Below are 21,468 nucleotides of genomic sequence, written 5' to 3' on the forward strand. Positions count from 1 at the left end.
ACCCGATATTTACCCTGGTTGCAAGTGAACACATCGCTGGATCGGCGTCACACATGCCGATCCAGCGACCAAAAAATGGTCCTGATCATTCCCCAGCGACCAACGATCTCCCAGCAGGGGCCTGATCGTTGGTCGCTGTCACACATAATGAGATCGTTAGCGGGATCGTTTCTACGTCACCAAAAGCGTGACGTTGCAACGACATCGTTAACGATATCGTTATGTGTGACTCCCCCTTAAGGTATTTGGCCAGGTGGCCAGATGGTCTCTGTGAGGAGCTGTCCACTTACTAAAGACTGTTGGACCAATGCATGTATCTCCCTGTAGAGCAGAGTCCACGGCTCTAAGGGACGCAAACTTTTTCCCGCATGGAGCATCAGTTCCGTCAATATTTTTGTGTTTTATTAGAGATTTGCTTGCTGTGTTTTATTAGAGATTTTCTTTTTTTGTCAGTTCAGCCTCAGGAATCAATGTTTCCATTCAGTGACAGTAATCAGAGTAAGACGAGCAGGCTAGATCTTATATAATATTACATCTTAATATACATCGTAATATATTACAACTTATATTATCTTACATAAAGCCAGACCCAAGATTAGTAATCAAGGAACTCAATCATTCCATTGTTCCCCCAGCCACTAGTCCCATTATATTGATGGGGATTGTAGACCCAATGGAGCCGTCACTAGAGGGGTTCTCACATGCAGTCCCAGGTGATTGGCTTCTGAAATATTCTTTATTCTTTGAGCTAAAAGCAACTGTGGAAGGGGCAGGGAGGAAAAGAAGCCAGAGTCAGAGAGTTGGGATAGTGAGATTGAGTGGAGAGAACGGAGGCTGAGGTCCTGGAGCCATGAATGGATGGCTTATTGAGTTTTGGAGATCAGATGCTGGCTGGGCTGGATTCCCCTGCTACGGTTGAGGGAACTGTCATCTGGATTTCATGAACTTTCTCTTAAGGACTATTGCTCCTAGATACATAGGGCCGGTTGTGTTACCTGTCATCAAGAAGAGCATGGACTGTGACTACAGACTAAACTGGCGGGAGATACAAAATCCGTGGGCCAACCAAAGTGACAGACAGTGAGTATCGCCTGGTATGGGTACAGTGGGACTACCGGCCCCGAGGAGGGGATCTTGTGTACTGGGGGCCATCTACCTGGATTTGCTTAAAACCATGCTCGTAAGGAATAAAAAATAGTTGTCTTGTTAACCTGCCTGATTATTACAACTCACAACCTCAGATTCTCAGAAGTGGTGGCAGTGGGTGGGATCATTATTTCTGGACAGCATTCCTGGGAAAGATACTGAGTGGTGACTTGGCAGAAGAGATGGTAGACTCCATCAACTAGAGGCTCAAGAAGGAGGAGTTGAGAGCCCTTTGCTCTGAGAGAGAGCTAGAGTGGTTTACGGAGGACAACCGGGTGATCCTAATACAACACTTGAACGACTGGGACCGTGAACAACCACATGAGGAGGTCAGTTCAGATGATAAGGTACACATGCCAGGGCTGTCCTCCAGATGGAGAAGGATCGACCAATTGAGTTGAGGCAGATGCTGGACACACTAGGAGAGCAGGCCTCGGAGATAGAGAGGGTGGCAGTGTTAAGCAAATATCTAGGTGTGCATGTAGCAGTACCACTACCCGCCCCAGCACAGAAGACAGTGGATAACAGGAGAGAGGGGCCTGCATCTTTTTATTACAACCCATAATTGTGGTGAAATATGTGTATATATATATCTATATGTGTGTAGTGGCATATGTCTAGGGTTATATGTGTGACTAGTGATAATGTAACACCTGTCCTGAAGGGAAGTCGCACCTAGGTGTTAATAGGTACTTCCTTGGGACTAGTAGAAATTGTGTCTCCATATCTCACCAGGAGGTCTAGCTAGAGCCAAGAAGAAGGTAACATTTGGCACCTCTGAGGTCTTGGAGGGGAGATGCTAAATTGCGGCCTGAGGTGATGTATTCCTGGGAACCTGGTCACAAGTGTCTCAAGAGGAAAATAATATATATTCATTAGTAGAGCGGCCGTGGCCAATCAACAAGCCAGCAATTATGATATTAACCTGAGGGGCCGGTCTAGAAACCTGACCTCAGACCAAAGTTATAAATTTAGGCTGCAGACAGAGAATTGTGTTCACATGTGAGGACAGCCTAAGAAACTGATGTGTTCCACCAACTCCATTCACCCCCCCCCCTCCCCAGGGAGCAGAAAGCAGACTACCAGTTAGATGATTTCTGTAAGTTTTTCTCCTGTTTATTTTGACACTGTTTTAAATAAGTTGTATGTCATTTTATTATCATATTTTTATACCTTTTCTTATTGTAAGCACTGACCCTTTGTTATTAAAGTATAAAATTTTAACAAGTTGATCCTTGAATGTTCTAAAAGAATCCATAGCCTAAGGTGTGTGTGCCTTATGAGTGACAGACATATTTTTATTAGTATTATTATTTCTGGGACTCATGGCCCGTGTATTCGGTGAGTGGTGGCAGCGTGTATGAGCGGGTGTGTGGCCTGGGTCCGTGTGTGATTTATGCTTCCATTACAGCATAGGACAGAGGTTGAATGCTGGACTGAGAGTGGGGAGATAGAGTAACCCTTGCAGGCACAACCCCAAGTCACGTGTGAGGGCAGGCATGTGACGAATAAGTGACACCACGGAGTAGGGATCCGTGACAATAACCTCCGATCCTCACAGTCTCGACCTGGATTCTCTGAAGGTTTCCATGAAGCCAGGTGAACGGAGGGTCACAACCTGGTTTCTCCTAATATAGTCATGGGGGTCAGGTGACCAGTCCTATCTTCCCCAAACGTCTCTATGGGTTCAGTGATGGTCAATGGAGTAGATCTGTATTTCTCCAGCCAGGGCCGTGGTCCCTTAATCAAGCATCCTGTAAAATGTCAAATCTGTGTTCCCTTTAATGGTGCCATGGTGTCTTGGCTGTAGTTCTGTAGAGACTCTTATTTTTCAGAAGGAGCGACATCCCTTTTTATACCCACATCTATGGTTCAGGTCATCACCCACAGGTCAAGGGGGAGGAGGAGGGATGAGTTAACTCTCATTGTTTGAGTATTTAATCAATCTGCATAGTTCATCCCTCTCTGTTTTGCAGGCAGACAAAGTAGCTGAACTTATTAAATGGGTAATAAACATATTAGCAAACATCTATTGTTCAATTACTCTATCTCCCTGTCTTGCAAGAATAGCAGACAATTATCTGTAGGAGCTGATATAAGAGGCAAATAGCAGCCATTGAAAAATCCACAAACATCAATTTCAACATTCAGACAATAGCCTATGTCTCATACGTGACAACAGTCCTTGTTTTCTATGTTTCTTGACCAACCGAAAATGTCTGAATAATTAAGATTAAAAGCTGTGTCATCACATATGGCCTTCTCAGAGTCTGGAGAAGACTTGGACTTCAATTACAGAGATCATTGGTCATGGGTGGTCACCGCAGAGTCAGGAGAGGGGCTAGACTCCAGTCGGAGGAGAACATAGGTCATCCATGGGTTTCATAGAGTCAGGAGAGATGCTGGACTCATTTCACAGGTCACATTGGTTCCTGGGGTGTTCCTATGTCTTGGCCGTAGTGTCCTGTGGATGCTTGTCCATACATCTCCCTCTGGTTCAGTAAAAACCTGGTTCTCATTTGTCCATAGCTGTGTTTTCTGAGGGGGAGGGGGAGCGTCATCCAAGGCAGGAAGAAGCTGGGAGTGTGATTCCAAGATGATGAGTGTAGCAGGAGGTGCCATGTGTGACTCACTTAGGCTAGTTTCACATTTCTGTTCGAATCCGCAGCGTTTAATCCGCATCCGCTAGTGCAGGAAAAAAACGCATAGAAACATGTACAAACGCAGCGTTTTTAAGACGCATGTGGGAACGCATGCTGTTAATAAAACCCCGCGTTTTCACTCTTTTCCATGCGTTTTGTCGTGCGTTTGCGGTTTTTGTGCGCATGATGGAAAATTTTACAGGAGAAAAATCTAGATAACCAGACACAGCCAATGGGACTACAGAGGGCGTGTATTATAGGATATCTATATATAGACCCTAAGACTGATGAAATCTTCACAGTGTGCTACTGTATCCTGTGTCATGATGGATCTTCGCATGGAGAGCTTTTATTTCAACCTGGATTTAAGCATCAAGCTGTTTCTTGCCTGTGCGTTTGCTTGGGAGCAACACAGAAATCGCGAAAGATGGAGAAGGACACGGCGAAGGCGTTTTTGGCAACACCCCATTATCGAACTACGTGAGAGCCGTGGAGCCTATTACACGCTGTATGGTGAGCTTAATGCCGACCCGGACAAATTCCTGGAATATACCAGGATGTTGCAAGACTCGTTCCGGGATTTGCTTGATCGTGTCCAAGGAGCCATCCGGAGACAGGACACCCAGCTCCGTAGAGCGATTCCACCAGAGGAACGTCTGCTGGTTAAATTAAGGTACGGAACAGTTCTAAACAAATGCCAGTTATAATTTTGGTTGGCCTGACATGTATTCTTTGTATTTTCCTTTATGTCTTTAGCAGAACAACACCATAAATAGAATTGATTGTAAATTATTTTTTATTTATTTTATTACAGATTTCAGGCAACCGGAGAGAGCTTATCATCCCTCCACTTCCAATACCGGCTTGGAATTTCCACCCTGTCAGGAATAGTTGTGGATACTTGTCGGGCTTTGTGGAATGTATTACGGGATGAGTTTATACCCCTACCCACCGAGGACATGTGGATGGGAATTGCAGAAAAATTTTGGAGTGTGTGTGATTTCCCCAACTGTTTGGGAGCGGTGGATGGAAAGCACATCCGCATTATCAAACCCGCCAGAACTGGATCGGAGTACTTCAACTATAAAAAATATTTTTCTGTTCTGCTCATGGCAATAGCAAATGCGGACTGTCGCTTCATCGCCGTGGACATTGGAGCTTTTGGCCGTGGCAATGACTCACAGACTTTCAAGAACTCGGATATTGGCCGACGTGTGTATGCCAAAAATTTTAATTTTCCACGGCCATGACCTCTCCCCAACACTGAAGGCCCACTGATGCCATTTGTTATGGTTGGGGATGAGGCCTTTCAGATGTGGGAAAACCTACTGAAGCCATATTCCAGTCGGGACTTGAACCACACTAAAAGGATGTTTAACTGCAGACTGACCAGGGCCCGAAGAACAGTAGAGTGTTTCTTTGTGATTCTAGTCTCAAAATGGCGCATTCTTGCAACAGCCATTAATCTAAAAATGGAGACAGCCTATGGTGGTCAAAGCCTGTGTGGTTCTCCACAATTACATAATGGCTAAGGAGCAACCCAGCATTGAACTGGATGAACCAGTTGCAAACCCATTGCCAGATTACCAGAATCACCCACTGCGGTCAACTGCTGAAGTTGGCCACGTGCGGGACCAATTTGCTGCCTTTTTGATTCTGATATTGGACGTGTAGCATGGCAGGACAATATTGTGTAAAATGTCCTGTTGGGTTTGGGTCTGTACCAGTTATGTTACTAATATTTGTTGTTAATTAACTTTATATTTTTGGTATCTTGACCGTGTCTCCTATGTATTTCCTCTACAAACCACTTAGGTTGTTAGTGGTAAGGTTGTTGACGTCATTGCGTCCTGATTCTGTTCTGCAGTATCTATTGGACGCAGACTGAAGAGACGATGGCTGTTTAATACAAAACAGATCTATACTCATCAAGTCAAGTGTCAGAAATAATGAATTCATGATGCACATATAACAGCCTCATGAATTCACTATTTCTGACACATGTCAAGGTGAGTATAGATATGCCGTGTGTGACCACCATCGTCCCTTCACTTTGTGTGAAATAGATTACGTACACATAAGAGAAAATGGAGGTTATACACGGCAGTTCTCTACTCACCAGGTCAGGTGTTCTAACTAATTAGTTTTTGGACACATGACTTGTTGAGTATAGTTCTGCTTTGTATTGCCGCCATTTTCTCTTCAGTCTGCAACACTAGTCACAGAGTAAGCAGAAGGAAGAGATTATGGAGAAAATACAAGTATACATTTTTTTGGCCCACCTCATATCTCTATACCAAAGACACACAATGCTGCAGTGTTGTACTTGCGAACTACTGGAGCTATGATGTGGCAAAAAATAAAGTGTGCGGCGCAGTGTTTTAATTGGCGCACGGTGTGTGTTGCCAGCGGCGGAATACACAATTAACCAAACATTTTTGGGGGCAAAAAACATTATTGTTTATTTTCAAAACAAACAAGCAAAAAAATTAACTGCACCTGCTTGGGGTAGAGTGCAGGAAACGGGGGGTATGTAGCTGTGAAGCTTGACTCACTGTGGACGACGCAGGGGTGGCAGGAGAAGGGGCAATTAAATTACTGGGGTCTGGCAGATCGGGGATGGGGCTCGACGCATGAGAGGGCTGAGACACTGGAAGGGTAAGACAAACATGACATTGCAGGCACAATGGGAGGTGGGGGGGGGGGAATAAAAATAGTCTGCTGTTTTTTTTCCCTTTTTGGGATCGGCGCTGCGGTCTGGGGAGCCTCGGCGGGCTCATTTCTTGCGGCCTGGTCATAGTGGCCGAACTGTCAGAGTCTTTGTCCCGCTGCTGCTGCATGGTTGCGGTAGGAGGTTGGAATACCATGCCAGGGTCCTGCTGCATCGTGGTGGCGGAGCGGAAGGCCATGCCAGGGTCCTGCTGCATCGTGGTGGCGGAGTGGAAGGCCATGCCAGGGTCCTGCTGTATTGTGGTGGCGGAGCGGAAGGGAATGCCAGGGTCCTGCTGCATCGTGGTGGCGGAGCGGAAGGGAATGCCAGGGTCCTGCTGCATCGTGGTGGCGGAGCGGAAGGCCATGCCAGGGTCCTGCTGCATCGTGGTGGCAGAGCGGATGGGAATGCCAGGATCCTGCTGCATCGTGGTGGCGGTACGGAAGGCCATGCCAGGGTCCTGCTGCTGCATGGTGGTGTCAGTGGAGGAGGTCCAAGCAGGAGCAGCAGTTGTCCTACAGCACTCGGCATGGTAGTGGTGCTGTAGTTGTGTCCGGCAGTGCTTGGAATGGAGGTGGCCGTGCAGTGGTATGCAGCAGAGGTCAGCATTGAGGTCAAGCGAGACAGTGTAGGCACGGATGGATATGCCGCCACTGTCTGCTGAAAATACCGACTCTGCTGCATAGCCTGCATGTAAGCAACATTGCAGGCCTGCATGACACTAAATATTATGCAAAATCCCAAAACCATTGTGACAGTCTGGGTATGGGAGTACTAGAATAGTATACCCCCCGACAAACAAGTCCGCTCCACACAATACATATCAAAGGAGGAGAATAAGGAGCATATCATGGACAATATATAATTAAATCTTTATTAATACATAAAAATGATTAAAACACGATCAGTAATAAGTCACAGCGTATAAGTTCCAATGAAGGGCCGAAAGAGGACAGTCCCTCCAAAATACCCCTAAACATATGACAGGGAAAGTCCCACATATAATGGATAAAGCACACAATATGCTTACCAGGAGCACTATACAAGGCAGGTAAGTATCAGGTAGAGCAGTAAAGTCAATCTAGCTATTCAAAAGCAACACCCATGTGGGCTGCAGATGCATATGGTCAATAGCGCAATACCAGTGTACACTCACCAGACAGTGCAGAGGGGTGCAGAGGAGAGACACAGCCGGAAAGAGAGACCCCCGACGCACGTTTCGCGGCACTACAACGCCGCTTTCTCAAGGGAGTGTGAATATGGCACAACCAGGACCTCTAGATAACCCCCTGTGAACCCGGTCACATGTGAAGAGTAAGCCAATAGCGGTGGTGCACACGGCACATGCGCACTGTGACAGCCAGGTCAGGGAATGGAGGCAGGGCGTCAGACCAAGTGCACAGGTGCCGGGAAAACATCCAGGAACTTATACGCTGTGACTTATTACTGATCGTGTTTTAATCATTTTTATGTATTAATAAAGATTTAATTATATATTGTCCATGATATGCTCCTTATTCTCCTCCTTTGATCTGCATGACACTAAGCTGGAGATCAGGAGTAAGGTGTTCCGACATGCCCTGTTCAATTTGATTAAAAAAATGATATGCTGGCCTCTGGAGGTCAGCTTTTACTTGGTCAAGGCTTTTGGTGACCTCCTGGATACGTGTATTCATATGGCTAATGGCAGTATCCAGTCGGTCACCCAAAGCCTTGAGTGCATCGTGAAAAACCGAGCTCAAGTGCAAAAACTCGGGCATGAGTGACCTGTCCGAGTCCCTCTGCCGCTGCCGAGAGCAGCCCAAAAAAAGGGGCAGAGGTAGAGGACTGGGAAAGGGAAACACCTGATGGACCAGCTTCCTGGTCTCCAGTTAGTGTGGCAGGCCCACTTGCTGCAGCGTTGCTGGATGGCTGGGACGGGTCCGTGGTTGTCTGATGAAGGACCGCTCCAGAACCTGGGCCAACAGTACTGCTCCATGTGCTGTGAAAAAAGGAAAAAAAACAATACCAAACATTTACAAAATGCCAACTTCTGTGAAATAGAAACATACAGATTATGGCAATACAACACAACCTAATACACCGAAAAAATACGTTCTCTGGGCAAGGACTGGTCTTAAAAATCCCAGAATGCGGTGGTATTTATACTTTCAGATTCTTGCTCCAGAACCACTGGGAACACGGCTCTCTTGACGCAGGTCCTTGTTGAAGCGGTCCTTCATCGAACGCCAATGTGTTTTGACTTTGAGCACTGTTGAAAAAACAAAAAATAATGGTTAGACAATGGACTTTTGGCCGTGCTCACACAACTGTGTGTGATGGAGAGAAACTCCTGAGAGTTTCTATCATCACATACAGTTGTGTGAGCACTGCCAAGGTCTCTGCTGCTTCACACTGCATTGCAATACTTACAAAATGCATTTCGGACCGGAGTCAGGGCATTGTCCCAGCCATCCCACATCGCTTTGGCCACCTCATTCCATAGGCGCCGGATTGTCACGTTGTCCGAGTGCTGCGGAACCCGGGTGTCCCACAACGGAACTCGCTCATGGACCAGGGAGATGAGGATATCGTTGTCAATGAGGTCCTCATCCCGTTCTGGAACCTAAAAAATAAATTAAGACATTAAGGTTGGAGACATTAACATAAGGAAAAGAAAGAAAACAGAGGCAGAGAAATGGCATGAATAATGAAAGTCAAGATAAAAAAGGAGTCCAGAAGAAAAAGGTAAAGAAAGAGGAAAGTAAAGAAAGGAAGATTCAAGAATACTAAAGTGAGGATACAGTAAACAGTCAGCCCTGTATACGTACACGCTGCCGCCTTGCCACCCGACCGTGACCCCGCTGCTCCTGCTCAGCCTCTGCTGCAGTGGAAGAAGTGCTCTAAAAAAAGGAAAAAACAATTGTCACATGTGTAGATGTCACAGTGAATACTTACCAATCTGAGGAGGTGAGTACTCACTTCACTGACATGTTCGGCTTCAGAAGGGCCAGGACGTTGCTCCTCATCAGAAGAAGAAGACATTCTGATGCATGCAGACAGAAATGGCAGAAATTAGGACATGTAGAGACAGAAAATAGAACATAAAGACATTGGCTAGGATATACTCACATTGTTCAGAGTCTTGTTTCCGTTACCTCCAAGGTGCTTTCGTCTTTCTGGTCTGGTTCCCAGTCTGCTGTGTAGTGACCTGCAACTGTCCACTCCCTCCCTTTATCACTTTGTATGTGGGGGGTGGCTAATCAGTGTCTAGACATGTTTTTCTGTGGTGTAACGCATGTGTTCACGAACGCAAGCAAACGCATGTGCTTGTGGCCACATTCTTTCACATAGACAGCAATGCGTTTTTTTTTTTTGCCGCATTCCTTCCGCTAACAACCGCATACGTTTCTAGGCGGCAAATTGACGCCTCTAAAATTACTACATGTAGCGTTTACCGCACCAAACCGCAGACGACGAATCGACGCATGCGTCGTCAAACGCGGCAAAACGCAACCGATCGCAGACACATGCGTCCTTAATGTTAAAGATAGGAATACACAACGCATGCGGATAATTGCGGAACAAACGCTGCGGACACAACCGCAAATGTGAAACCGGCCTTAGGTGAACACCAGGGGAAAGCAGAGTGCACTGTGCCAGACAAACGTATGTCAGTGCATGGATTAGATGGGGCAGAGGGATTATTACAATGATACCTGCCCTACCTGAGATGTGAAAGGACCAGAAGCCCCAGGGCATGCGCTAATAATCCCTAGACAAGAATTACCTGAGGTTATCATGCAGCATTGTGGTCCCTGTACATATTCGCTAATCTCTGATAGTTCTTGTGTTGAGATGTAGTTATCCTCATAGTCCCAATGCATAATAATCCCATACAAGACTGTACCCGAAATTATAATGGACCCAATTTTGTAATTCTGGAATCTGGAATTGCTTGCCTGAGGAGGTGGTGATGGCGAACTCAGTCGAGGGGTTCAATAGAGGCCTGGATGTCTTCCTGGAGCAGAACAATATTGTATCATACAATTATTAGGTTCTGTAGAAGGACGTAGATCTGGGGATTTATTATGATGGAATATAGGCTGAACTGGATGGACAAATGTCTTTTTTCAGCCTTACTAACTATGTATGTTACTAATTCCTAGATGTGACCAGAGATTATAACGTGCCAGCCATTGTAACCCTCTTTTACGTACGATTACAATCCTCCTACAAGACTTACTTGCCAATATAATACCTGAGATTATTATGTGCCAGTATGGTAATCCCTGTACATATCCTCGTCCTGTACAAGACTCTACACTATTGTGTTTCTTAAACCCTAATTTTGCTATAATAGTCTCTAAATAATGGCTAACCCACGTTATAATGTACAAATCATCATAGTCCTTGTCAGTACTGTTATAATCTCTATATCTGAGATTATATCTTTCCACCTTTGCAACCTGTAAGTGATTACATCCCGTCCCATCACAATAATGTATCACCTAATTCTAATAATCCTTGTCCACACTCGGATATGCTCGGCACCCACCATGATAATCCAGCTATACCTCGTCCATATAATAACTCTTCCGGCTGATTTCATTGGTTCCAGGTGATGGCAGCAGGCTCGGTTTTTCCATCTGTGACTGTTTGACCTCTCCGTCAGTGGAACAAATAGTATCAGTGACTCAGGTTTTATTCCACTCTTGGGGAAGGCAAGACAATAAAAACAACGATTCTCCCAGTTCAATGTTTCTCTTGTTTTGGCATTAACAACACCGGATGAATATAGTTATATTTCATTCACTTGGACAGTTATTCGTTCTGTGATACCAATGGCTGCTCCTCAATTTGAACCAGGTCACTGGTTGGAATCGAGGAGCCGCCATGAAGATTTCTCATGAAAAGGGAAACAGCATCATCCAGCTCATCGATAGCGGTCTCTCGGTCAAGAAAATTGCCAAATGTGAGCGCCATGACATTTGTAAGAATACAAAATGAAGTCCGTCCATCCTTTCAGAAGCCAAGAGGTGACCGTCCAGGCAAAATATCAGAGTCAATAAGGTCTATCAGTTCTGGAGTGACAAACACGGCAGTGGAGGAGGCTCGTATTCCTTATAATAGTGAGATCACAGACGTCCATGTCAGCATCCTGCGATGCGCGTTACACAAGTCTGGATTGGTGGCCGGAAAAAGGTGAAGAAGCCTCAATTTCAATATCGTCATTAGAAGTTTTGGCTTGAGTTTACAAAAAAAAACTACGAAAAGTGAGCAGAAGAAGATTGGAAATGGGTGATCTGGAGGGATGAGACAAAAATGAATAGACGACTCTGATGGGTCCAAATGGGTCTGGGTGAAACAAAGGAAAAAGGGGCTAATGGATCGAGAATTTGAAGAAACTGTCAAGTCCGGTGGAGGAACCTGATAATATGGCGATGTTTCACAGCGAAAGACATTTTATACTTGACCAGGTTCGATTGTCGTCTCAATGCTGAGCTATATGTGAGTGTCCTACTAGATGAGTTACTCCATACACTCGAGTACTATGGGTATGAAAAGGACGACATAGTGTTCCAGCAAGACAACGACCCAAAGCATACTCCGAGATTGGGTTAGAAATGGTTAAATGACAATGAAGTAGAGGTGCTGGATTGTCCCCATGGTCTACAGACCTCAGCTCCATCCCACACTTGTGGGAAGAGGTGAAGAAACAGCCATATACAGACCCCAGTGAGGCGACCGGTGTGCACCAACATGGGGAACGTGAAGAAGAGACCTGGGGTCAGATATCGGTGGAGACCTGCTACAATCTGATGGAGAGCAGAAGGATTCAGGCCGAGGTGAAAGCCAAAGGGGGATTTACAAATACTGACAAAGTAATAAAAATGAAGATTTCGATGTTTGGGATCAAAACAGCCACAATGCAGTGAGGTGACGAGAATCTGCATCACTAATCATATGCTACATAGCTGCAAGTCACATTTATGTGTCAGATAGAAAGGATGGTTGTCTGTACGGTGATGGTGGTCTCAGGTGAGAAGCAGACGTTGATGGGGAGATCTGGAGCCTAGACGTCAGAAATGTAACCCTTTAACGGTATGAGCACACATAGAATGATCCTCTGCAGATTTTTCCGCAGCGGATTTGATAAATCCGCAGGGCAAAAACTGCGCGTTTTTACTGCGGATTTACCGCGGTTTTTGTGCGGATTCCACTGCGGTTTTCTGTTATGGAGCAAGTGTAAAACCGCTGCGGATTCCACACAAAGAATTGACATGCTGCGCAATGTAAGCCGCTGCGTTTCCGCGCGTTTTTTCCGCAGCATGGGCACTGCGGATTGCGTTTCCCATAGGTTTACATTGTACTGTAAACGCATGGGAAACCGCTGCGGACCCGCAGCAAAATCCGCAGCATATGCACATACCTTACTCCTCACTGTATGTGCTGTGGAATGAGCTGATTATTGCGGTGACCTTTCTGCCCAGAAGAAGCTGCTTTGGTTTTGAATCCCCCCTGAGTTTTTTTAAAGCAATAAAACTGCACGTGTTTGGATGAAACCACATTGACTGTGTGAACGCTGCCTAATGCCTACCTGACAGCGTGACTCCCTACAGTGTATCTATATATATATATATATCAGTGTTTGTATTTTTTATTAGCCCTCTGTTTGTACTATATATTACAATTTAGTAATATTTCACTATATTGTAAGATTATCGTTCTCCTACAGGCTGGCGTCATAGGTGCACCAATATGGCAGCCTTCAGTATGACCCTGGCCATGATTTTGCCATCAGCCTCTTAAATCCCTCTGACAAAATTGAGCATCAACTAAAGGGGTAAAGCTGCTGTGATTGGGCTAGCTTTGATTGCAGTAATTAAACTCATACGCCAGCTGTACATCACAGCCGGCATCCGCTCTGTATGGCGCATACTCAGGTCCTCTCCCTGCTCCATACATGCAGTGTTGTAAATGGAAATCTGAGCTGAGTTGCCCTGGGTCAGTGGGTCCCTCCCTTTGCTGGGTGTTGATGCTGGCCCTGGCTCAGTAGGTCCCTCCCTTTGCTGGGTGTTGACACTGACCCTGGCTCAGTAGGTCCCTCCCTTTGCTGGGTGTTGACACTGACCCTGGCTCAGTAGGTCCCTCCCTTTGCTAGGTGTTGACACTGGCCCTGGTGTCGGGTTCTTGTACCGTTCTAGGTTTCTCAATCTGTGGGTAAAGTTCTCCACTTGTGTAATGATTAGTATCGGTGTCTGGTGATCACAGGGTTCTAGGGTTCACATTGGGGCCACATGCACTGTCATGATAACATGATCTCCCATCTTCCCTCTTCCACGTGCTTTTTTCAGCTGGCTCATAGTTTGCATTAAGGTTTTTGGGATCCGGTGCCACCTCACTATGTCTATCACTTTGCTGGGTGCTAACGCTGGCCCTCGCTCATTGGGTCCCTCCCTTAGCTGGGTGCTGACGCTGGCCATGGGTCAGTGGGTCTATCACTTTGCTATGTGCTGACACTGGCCCTGGGTCAGTGAGTCCCTCCCTTAGATGGGTGTTGACGCTGGCCCTGGGTCAGTGGGTCTATCACTTAGCTGTGTGCTGACACTGGCCCTGGGTCAGTGGGTCCCTCACTTTGCTGGGTGCTGACTCTGGCCCTGTCTCAGTGGGTCCCTCACTTTGCTTTGTGCTGACCCTGGACCCTGGGTCAGTGGGTCTCTCACTTTGCTGGGTGCTGACGCTAGCCCTGGGTCAGTATGTCCCACACTTTGCTGGGTGTTGACGCCGGCCCTGGGACAGTGGGTCCCTCACTTTGCTGGGTGCTGACACTGGCCCTGGGTCAGTGTGTCCCACACTTTGCTGGGTGCTGATGCTGGCCCTGGGTCAATGGGTTCCTCACTTAGCTGGGTGTTGACGCTGGCCCTGGGTCAGTGAGTCCCTCACTTAGCTGGGTGTTGACGCTGGCCCTGGCTCAGTGGGTCCCTCACTTAGCTTGGTGTTGACGCTGGCTCAGTGGGTCCCTCACTTTGCTGAGTGTTGACGCTGGCCCTGGGTCAGTGGGTCCCTCACTTTGCTGGGTGCTGTCACTGGCCCTGGGTCAGTGTGTCCCACACTTTGCTTGGTGCTGATGCTGGCCCTGGGTCAATGGGTTCCTCACTTAGCTGGGTGTTGACGCTGGCCCTGGGTCAGTGAGTCCCTCACTTAGCTGGGTGTTGACGCTGGCCCTGGCTCAGTGGGTCCCTCACTTAGCTTGGTGTTGACGCTGGCTCAGTGGGTCCAATACTTAGCTGGGTGCTGATGCTGGCTCTGGGTGAGTGGGTCCCTCACTTTGCTTTGTGCTGACGCTGAACCCTGGGTCAGTGGGTCTATCACTTTGCTTGGTGCTGACGCTGGCCCTGGCTCAGTGGGTCCCTCACTTTGCTGGGTGCTGATGCTGGCTGTGGGTGAGTGGGTCCCTCACTTTGCTGAGTGTTGACACTGGCTCTGGGTCAGTGGGTCCCTCACTTTGCTTTGTGTTGACGCTGGACCCTGGGTCAGTGGGTCTATCACTTTGCTTGGTGCTGACGCTGGCCCTGGCTCAGTGGGTCCCTCACTTTGCTGGGTGCTGACACTGACCCTGGCTCAGTATTTCCCTCACTTTGCTGGGTGCTGATGCTGGCCCTGGGTCAGTGGGTCCCTCACTTTGCTTTGTGCTGACGCTGGCCCTGGCTCAGTGGGTCCATCACTTAGCTGACTGTTGACGCTGGACCCTGGGTCAGTGGGTCTATCACTTTGCTTTGTGCTGACGCTGGCCCTGGGTCAGTGGGTCCCTCACTTTGCTGACTGTTGACGCTGGACCCTGGGTCAGTGGGTCTATCACTTTGCTGGGTGCTAACGCTGGCCTCTGGCTCAGTGGGTCCCTCACTTTGCTTTGTGCTGACGCTGTCCCTGGCTCAGTGGGTCCATCACTTAGCTGGGTGCTGACGCTGGCCCTGGGTCATTGGGTCCCTCACTTTGCTTTGTGCTGACGCTGGACCCTGGGTCAGTGGGTCCCTCACTTTTCTTTATGCTGACGCTGGACCCTGGGTCAGTGGGTCTATTACTTTTCTTTATGCTGATGCTGGACCCTGGGTCAGTGGGTCTATTACTTTTCTTTATGCTGATGCTGGACCCTGGGTCAGTGTGTCCCACACTTTGCTGGGTGCTAACGCTGGCCTCTGGCTCTGTGGGTCCCTCACTTAGCTTGGTGTTGACGCTGGCCCTGGCTCAGTGGGTCTATTACTTTGCTGGGTGCTAACGTTGGCCTCTGGCTCAGTGGGTCCCTCACTTAGCTTGGTGTTGATGCTGGCCCTGGCTCAGTGGGTCCATCACTTAGCTGGGTGCTGACGCTGGCCCTGGCTCAGTGGGTCCCTCACTTTGCTGGGTGTTGACGCTGGCCCTGGCTCAGTGGGTCTATTACTTTGCTGGATGCTAACGCTGGCCTCTGGCTCAGTGGGTCCCTCACTTAGCTTGGTGTTGACGCTGGCCCTGGCTCAGTGGGTCCATCACTTAGCTGGGTGCTGACGCTGGCCCTGGGTCAGTGGGTCCCTCACTTTGCTGGGTGTTGACGCTGGCCCTGGCTCAGTGGGTCTATTACTTTGCTGGATGCTAACGCTGGCCTCTGGCTCAGTGGGTCCCTCACTTAGCTTGGTTTTGACGCTGGCCCTGGCTCAGTGGGTCCATCACTTAGCTGGGTGCTGACGCTGGCCCTGGGTCAGTGGGTCCCTCACTTTGCTGGGTGTTGACGCTGGCCCTGGCTCAGTGGGTCTATTACTTTGCTGGGTGCTAACGTTGGCCTCTGGCTCAGTGGGTCCCTCACTTAGCTTGGTGTTGATGCTGGCCCTGGCTCAGTGGGTCCATCACTTAGCTGGGTGCTGACGCTGGCCCTGGCTCAGTGGGTCCCTCACTTTGCTGGGTGTTGACGCTGGCCCTGGCTCAGTGGGTCTATTACTTTACTGGATGCTAACGCTGGCCTCTGGCTCAGTGGGTCCCTCACTTAGCTTGGTGTTGACGCTGGCCCTGGCTCAGTGGGTCCATCACTTAGCTGGGTGCTGACGCTGGCCCTGGGTCAGTGGGTCCCTCACTTTGCTGGGTGTTGACGCTGGCCCTGGCTCAGTGGGTCTATTACTTTGCTGGGTGCTAACGCTGGCCTCTTGCTCAGTTGGTCCCTCACTTTGCTTTGTGCTGACACTGACCCTGGCTCAGTAGGTCCCTCACTTAGGTGGGTGCTGACGCTGGCCCTGGGTCAGTGGGTCCCTCACTTTGCTGGGTGTTGACGCTGGCCCTGGCTCAGTGGGTCTATGACTTTGCTGGGTGCTAACGCTGGCCTCTTGCTCAGTTGGTCCCTCACTTTGCTTTGTGCTGACACTGACCCTGGCTCAGTAGGTCCCTCCCTTTGCTGGGTGTTGACACTGGCCCTGGTGTCGGGTTCTTGTAGCGTTCTAGGTTTCTCAATCTGTGGGTAAAGTTCTCCACTTGTGTAATGATTAGTATCGGTGTCTGGTGATCACAGGGTTCTAGGTTTCACATAGGGGCCACATGCAGTGTCAGGATAACATGATCTCCCATCTTCCCTCTTCCACATGCTTTTTTCAGCCGGCTCATAGTTTGCATTAAGGTTTTTGGGATCCGGTGCCACCTCATGCACTGGCAGGCCGTCAGACGGGGATGTAGGGTGTGGTGGTAGAAGGAAGTGAACTGAAAGAGGATTTGTAAATTCCAGCGCCAAAGGAATGTAAACCGGTGAGGATTTATTCCATTACTTAGCTCTCATGTTGGAGTTAGGCTCCAGTGACGCGTTTCCAACCATGCTGACGTGTGGTCAAGGCTGTGACTAATAGCCAGCAGTGTCTTAGAAGGAAGCGTCATGGTGTGACGTTCCTTCTGACGGTTCCTCTATTTTTTGCCTCCACTAAGTTATAGCGGGGGTCAGTGGGGCCACGTTTATTGCCCCTGAGGTGCAGAATGTCACAGTATAAGGAATAAGATGATGCATAGATTCCTCCATCAGCGGAGCATTACCTGCACGGTCACCTTGTGATGTCCCTCCATGGTATGCAGCACATCGCCAGTGGTGTAATCCTTGTCCTCTTCACGGGGACATCGAGCATGGGGCCACATATGTATGTAAGGCAGATATTACCCTGGTTGTATGCCTTATCTGGAATGGTATCCTGGGCACCTGTGACCCTGGGGCTTGTTATGGGGTCACCTGGGGAGGAGGCACACAGGAACAGTAGAGCTTAGTGATGAGGCTCCATGCTGCTGGATATTCAGGAACAGCCGTATGGAGAAGACTCTGGGCCCAGCTGCAGCTGACTTGGACAGGACCTGTGCTCTAGGACAGCAGCGCACTACTACCTGAATAATCAGGTGGCACACAGCCGCCTTAGACGGCCATAACAGGCCATGGATGATGACGTCAGAGGTTCATGTTGTAGTCACCAAGTGCAGACTAAGAGAGCCTGCCATAGTGGATGGCAGACGCAAAGCCCGGCGCTGGAGCTGGGACTGGGGAGTAACATGGCTACACATATTTCTGCTTAGTGACCCATATTGGTTCTTATAGCAGCACATTGCTCATTTTCTGACCAGTGATAGAAGTTATTGGACTGGGAAGTGTGACAGGTGCTGAGGGCGCCATGGCTGACGATTCTCCATTGCTGTTTTCCAGGTCTCGGCATCAGATGCAGATAGCGGGAGTCTGGGACATGTGTTGTACTCGCTCAGGCCCTCGTCCCCTCCACAGTTCCAGATCCACTCAGAGAGTGGCGAGATCTGCCTCTCAGACACCCTGGACAGCGATGATGGAGAGCGCTACTTCCTTCTCCATGTGACAGCTACAGATGGGGTGAGACCTCACAATTCAGAAATGTCTTTTAACATGTTTCTGATTATTAATGAAGCACTCCAACAAAAATATCCATCCCTGCCCCCCTAGATGGTGTCTTCATTGTACTCATTGCCCTGCAGTTCAGCCCCCTGCTTCTCCTCGAGGGGAGGAGAAGCAAGAGAAGGAGGGGGAACGAGGAGGAGAATAAGGAGTAGGGAAAGGATGAGGAGGTGGGAAAAGATGAGGAGGGGGAACGAGGAGGAGTGGAAGGACGAGAATAAGGAGTAGGGAAAGGATGAGGAGGGGGCGGGAGGAGAAGGATGAGGAGGAGCGGAAGAGGGGGAGGACGAGCTTGAGGATGTGGAGGAGAAGGATGAGGAGGAGCGGGAAGAGGGGGAGGACGAGCTTGAGGATGTGGAGGAGAAGAATGAGGAGGAGCGGAAGGATGAGGAGGAGGAGAAGGATGAGGAGGAGCGGGAAGAGGAGGAGCGGGAAGAGGGGGAGGACGAGCTTGAGGATGTGGAGGAGAAGGATGAGGAGGAGCGGGAAGAGGGGGAGGACGAGCTTGAGGATGTGGAGGAGAAGAATGAGGAGGAGCGGAAGGATGAGGAGGAGAAGGATGAGGAGGAGGAGAAGGATGAGGAGGAGCGGGAAGAGGGGGAGGACGGGCTTGAGGATGTGGAGGAGAAGGATGAGGAGGAGCGGGAAGAGGGGGAGGACGAGCTTGAGGATGTGGAGGAGGAGCGGAAGGATGAGGAGGAGCAGGGAAAGCATGAAGAGGAGGACTTTTTTAAGTTCTCATTACAGTGATGACAAAGTTTGCAGTTTTATTTTGATTTCTAATTTTAGAGGTGATCACTAGTCTCAGGATCTAGAGGATGAGATCATAAGTCTTGCAATCTAGAGACTGAGATTATTAGTAGCAGGATCTAAAGGGTGCAATCAGCAGTCTCAGGACCTATGGGGTGAGATCAGCAGTCACAGGATCTAGAGGATGAGATCAGCAGTCACAGGATCTAGAGGATGAGATCAGCAGTCACAGGATCTAGAGGATGAGATCAGCAGTCACAGGATCTTGAGGTTTAGATGAGCAGTCACAGGATCTTGAGGTTTAGATCAGCAGTCATAGGATCTAGAGGTTTAGATCCGCAGTCGCAGTATCTAGAGGTTGAGATTAGCGGTCACAGGATCTAGAGGATGAGATCATCAGTCACAGGATCTAGAGGATGCGATCATCAGTCTTGCGATCTAGAGACTGAGATTATTAGTAGCAGGATCTAAAGGGTGCGATCAGCAGTCACTGGATCTAAAGGGTGCGATCAGCAGTCACAGGATCTCTAGGGTGAGATAAGCAGTCACTGGATCTAGAGGATGAGATCAGCAGTCACAGGATCTCTAGGGTGAGATAAGCAGTCACTGGATCTAGAGGATGAGATCAGCAGTCACAGGATCTCTAGGGTGAGATAAGCAGTCACTGGATCTAGAGGGTGAGATCAGCAGTCATTGGATCTAGAGGGTGAGATCAGCAGTCACAAGGTCTACAGGGTGAGATCAGCCGTCACAGGATCTCTAGGGTGAGATAAGCAGTCACTGGATCTAGAGGATGAGATCAGCAGTCACAGGATCTCTAGGGTGAGATAAGCAGTCACTGGATCTAGAGGATGAGATCAGCAGTCACAGGATCTCTAGGGTGAGATAAGCAGTCACTGGATCTAGAGGGTGAGATCAGCAGTCATTGGATCTAGAGGGTGAGATCAGCAGTCACAAGGTCTACAGGGTGAGATCAGCCGTCACAGGATCTCTAGGGTGAGATAAGCAGTCACTGGATCTAGAGGGTGAGATCAGCAGTCACTGGATCTAGAGGGTGAGATCAGCAGTCACAAGGTCTACAGGGTGCGATCAGCAGTCACAGGATCTTGAGGTTTAGATCAGCAGTCACCGGATCTAGAGGATGAGATCAGCAGTCACAAGGTCTACAGGGTGAGATAAGCAGTCACAGGATCTCTAGGGTGAGATAAGCAGTCACCGGATCTAGAGGATGAGATCAGGAGTCACAGGATCTAGAGGGTGAGATCAGCAGTCACAAGGTCTACAGGGTGAGATAAGCAGTCACAGGATCTCTAGGGTGAGATAAGCAGTCACTAGATCTAGAGGGTGAGATCAGCAGTCACAGGATCTAGAGGGTGAGATCAGCAGTCACAGGATCTCTAGGGTGAGATAAGCAGTCACTGGATCTAGAGGATGAGATCAGCAGTCACAGGATCTCTAGGGTGAGATAAGCAGTCACTGGATCTAGAGGATGAGATCAGCAGTCACAGGATCTCTAGGGTGAGATAAGCAGTCACAAGGTCTACAGGGTGAGATAAGCAGTCACAGGATCTCTAGGGTGAGATAAGCAGTCACCGGATCTAGAGCAGTATTTCCCAAACTCCAGTCCTCACGGACCCCAACAGGTCATGTTTTTAGGATTTCCCTAGTGCTGCACAAGTGAGAGAACTCCCGATACTTCCATCACCTGTTCAATACTAAGGGATTCCTGAAACCATGACCTGTAGGAGTCCGTGAGGACTGGAGTTTGGGAAATACTGCTCTAGAGGGTCAGCTGTAGAGATCGGTTTTGTTACTAATCCATTTCAGGATCTAGATATGAAAATCTTCCATCAGTGAATGAAGAGTGGAATCTACGGTGGCCGGCGCCGGGATATAGGGATGGTGAGATCCGGAGCTGGTGGTGTGAGAGGAGAATAACAGGAAACCTCTCAGTCCACCCTTCCTCTGTTCCCACAGGGAGGCCTGAGCTCGGGATGCGTCGTTCGGGTCTCGGTAGAAGATGTCAATGATAATTGTCCGGTCTTTTACCCCCTGGAGTACGGCGCTAGTGTGAGTGCCCTCAGCCCACCAGGAACACCCATCATTAGTGTGACCGCCCGAGATAAGGACGAGGGGCTGCATGGCACCCTGACCTACCACATATTATCAGGAAACAGCCCCCCGCTTCTACGTATCCAGCCCAATACAGGTAAGACCACCCGACAGTGACATGAGGGGCACGGGACCACCACCTTCAGCCTCACCCACATGTGTGGGAAGTGTTTAATGACCCTCCACCATTGTAGGAACCAGCAGGGAAGACGGAA

General features: G+C 48.8%; 2 protein-coding genes across 2 annotated transcripts in view; both read left to right on the forward strand.

The window, feature by feature from the left end:
• The window catches only part of DCHS1 (dachsous cadherin-related 1), a 163,998-nt gene that overhangs the window by 59,595 nt on the left and 82,935 nt on the right, over positions 1-21,468 (forward strand). Inside the window, exons 3-4 of the mRNA XM_069759610.1 lie at positions 18,173-18,349; positions 21,119-21,350. Coding sequence (XP_069615711.1) covers positions 18,173-18,349; positions 21,119-21,350 — 409 coding nt within the window. The remainder of the gene's footprint in view (positions 1-18,172; positions 18,350-21,118; positions 21,351-21,468) is intronic.
• Positions 3,822-5,565, forward strand: LOC138671439 (uncharacterized). Its single transcript, XM_069759611.1, has 2 exons — positions 3,822-4,461; positions 4,603-5,565. Exons 1-2 carry the CDS (start codon positions 4,076-4,078, stop codon positions 5,036-5,038), a joined length of 822 nt encoding a protein of 273 aa, XP_069615712.1. The 5' UTR covers positions 3,822-4,075; the 3' UTR covers positions 5,039-5,565.

Source organism: Ranitomeya imitator, chromosome 3 (assembly GCF_032444005.1).
Source record: "Ranitomeya imitator isolate aRanImi1 chromosome 3, aRanImi1.pri, whole genome shotgun sequence".
Taxonomy (NCBI): Eukaryota; Metazoa; Chordata; class Amphibia; order Anura; family Dendrobatidae; genus Ranitomeya; species Ranitomeya imitator.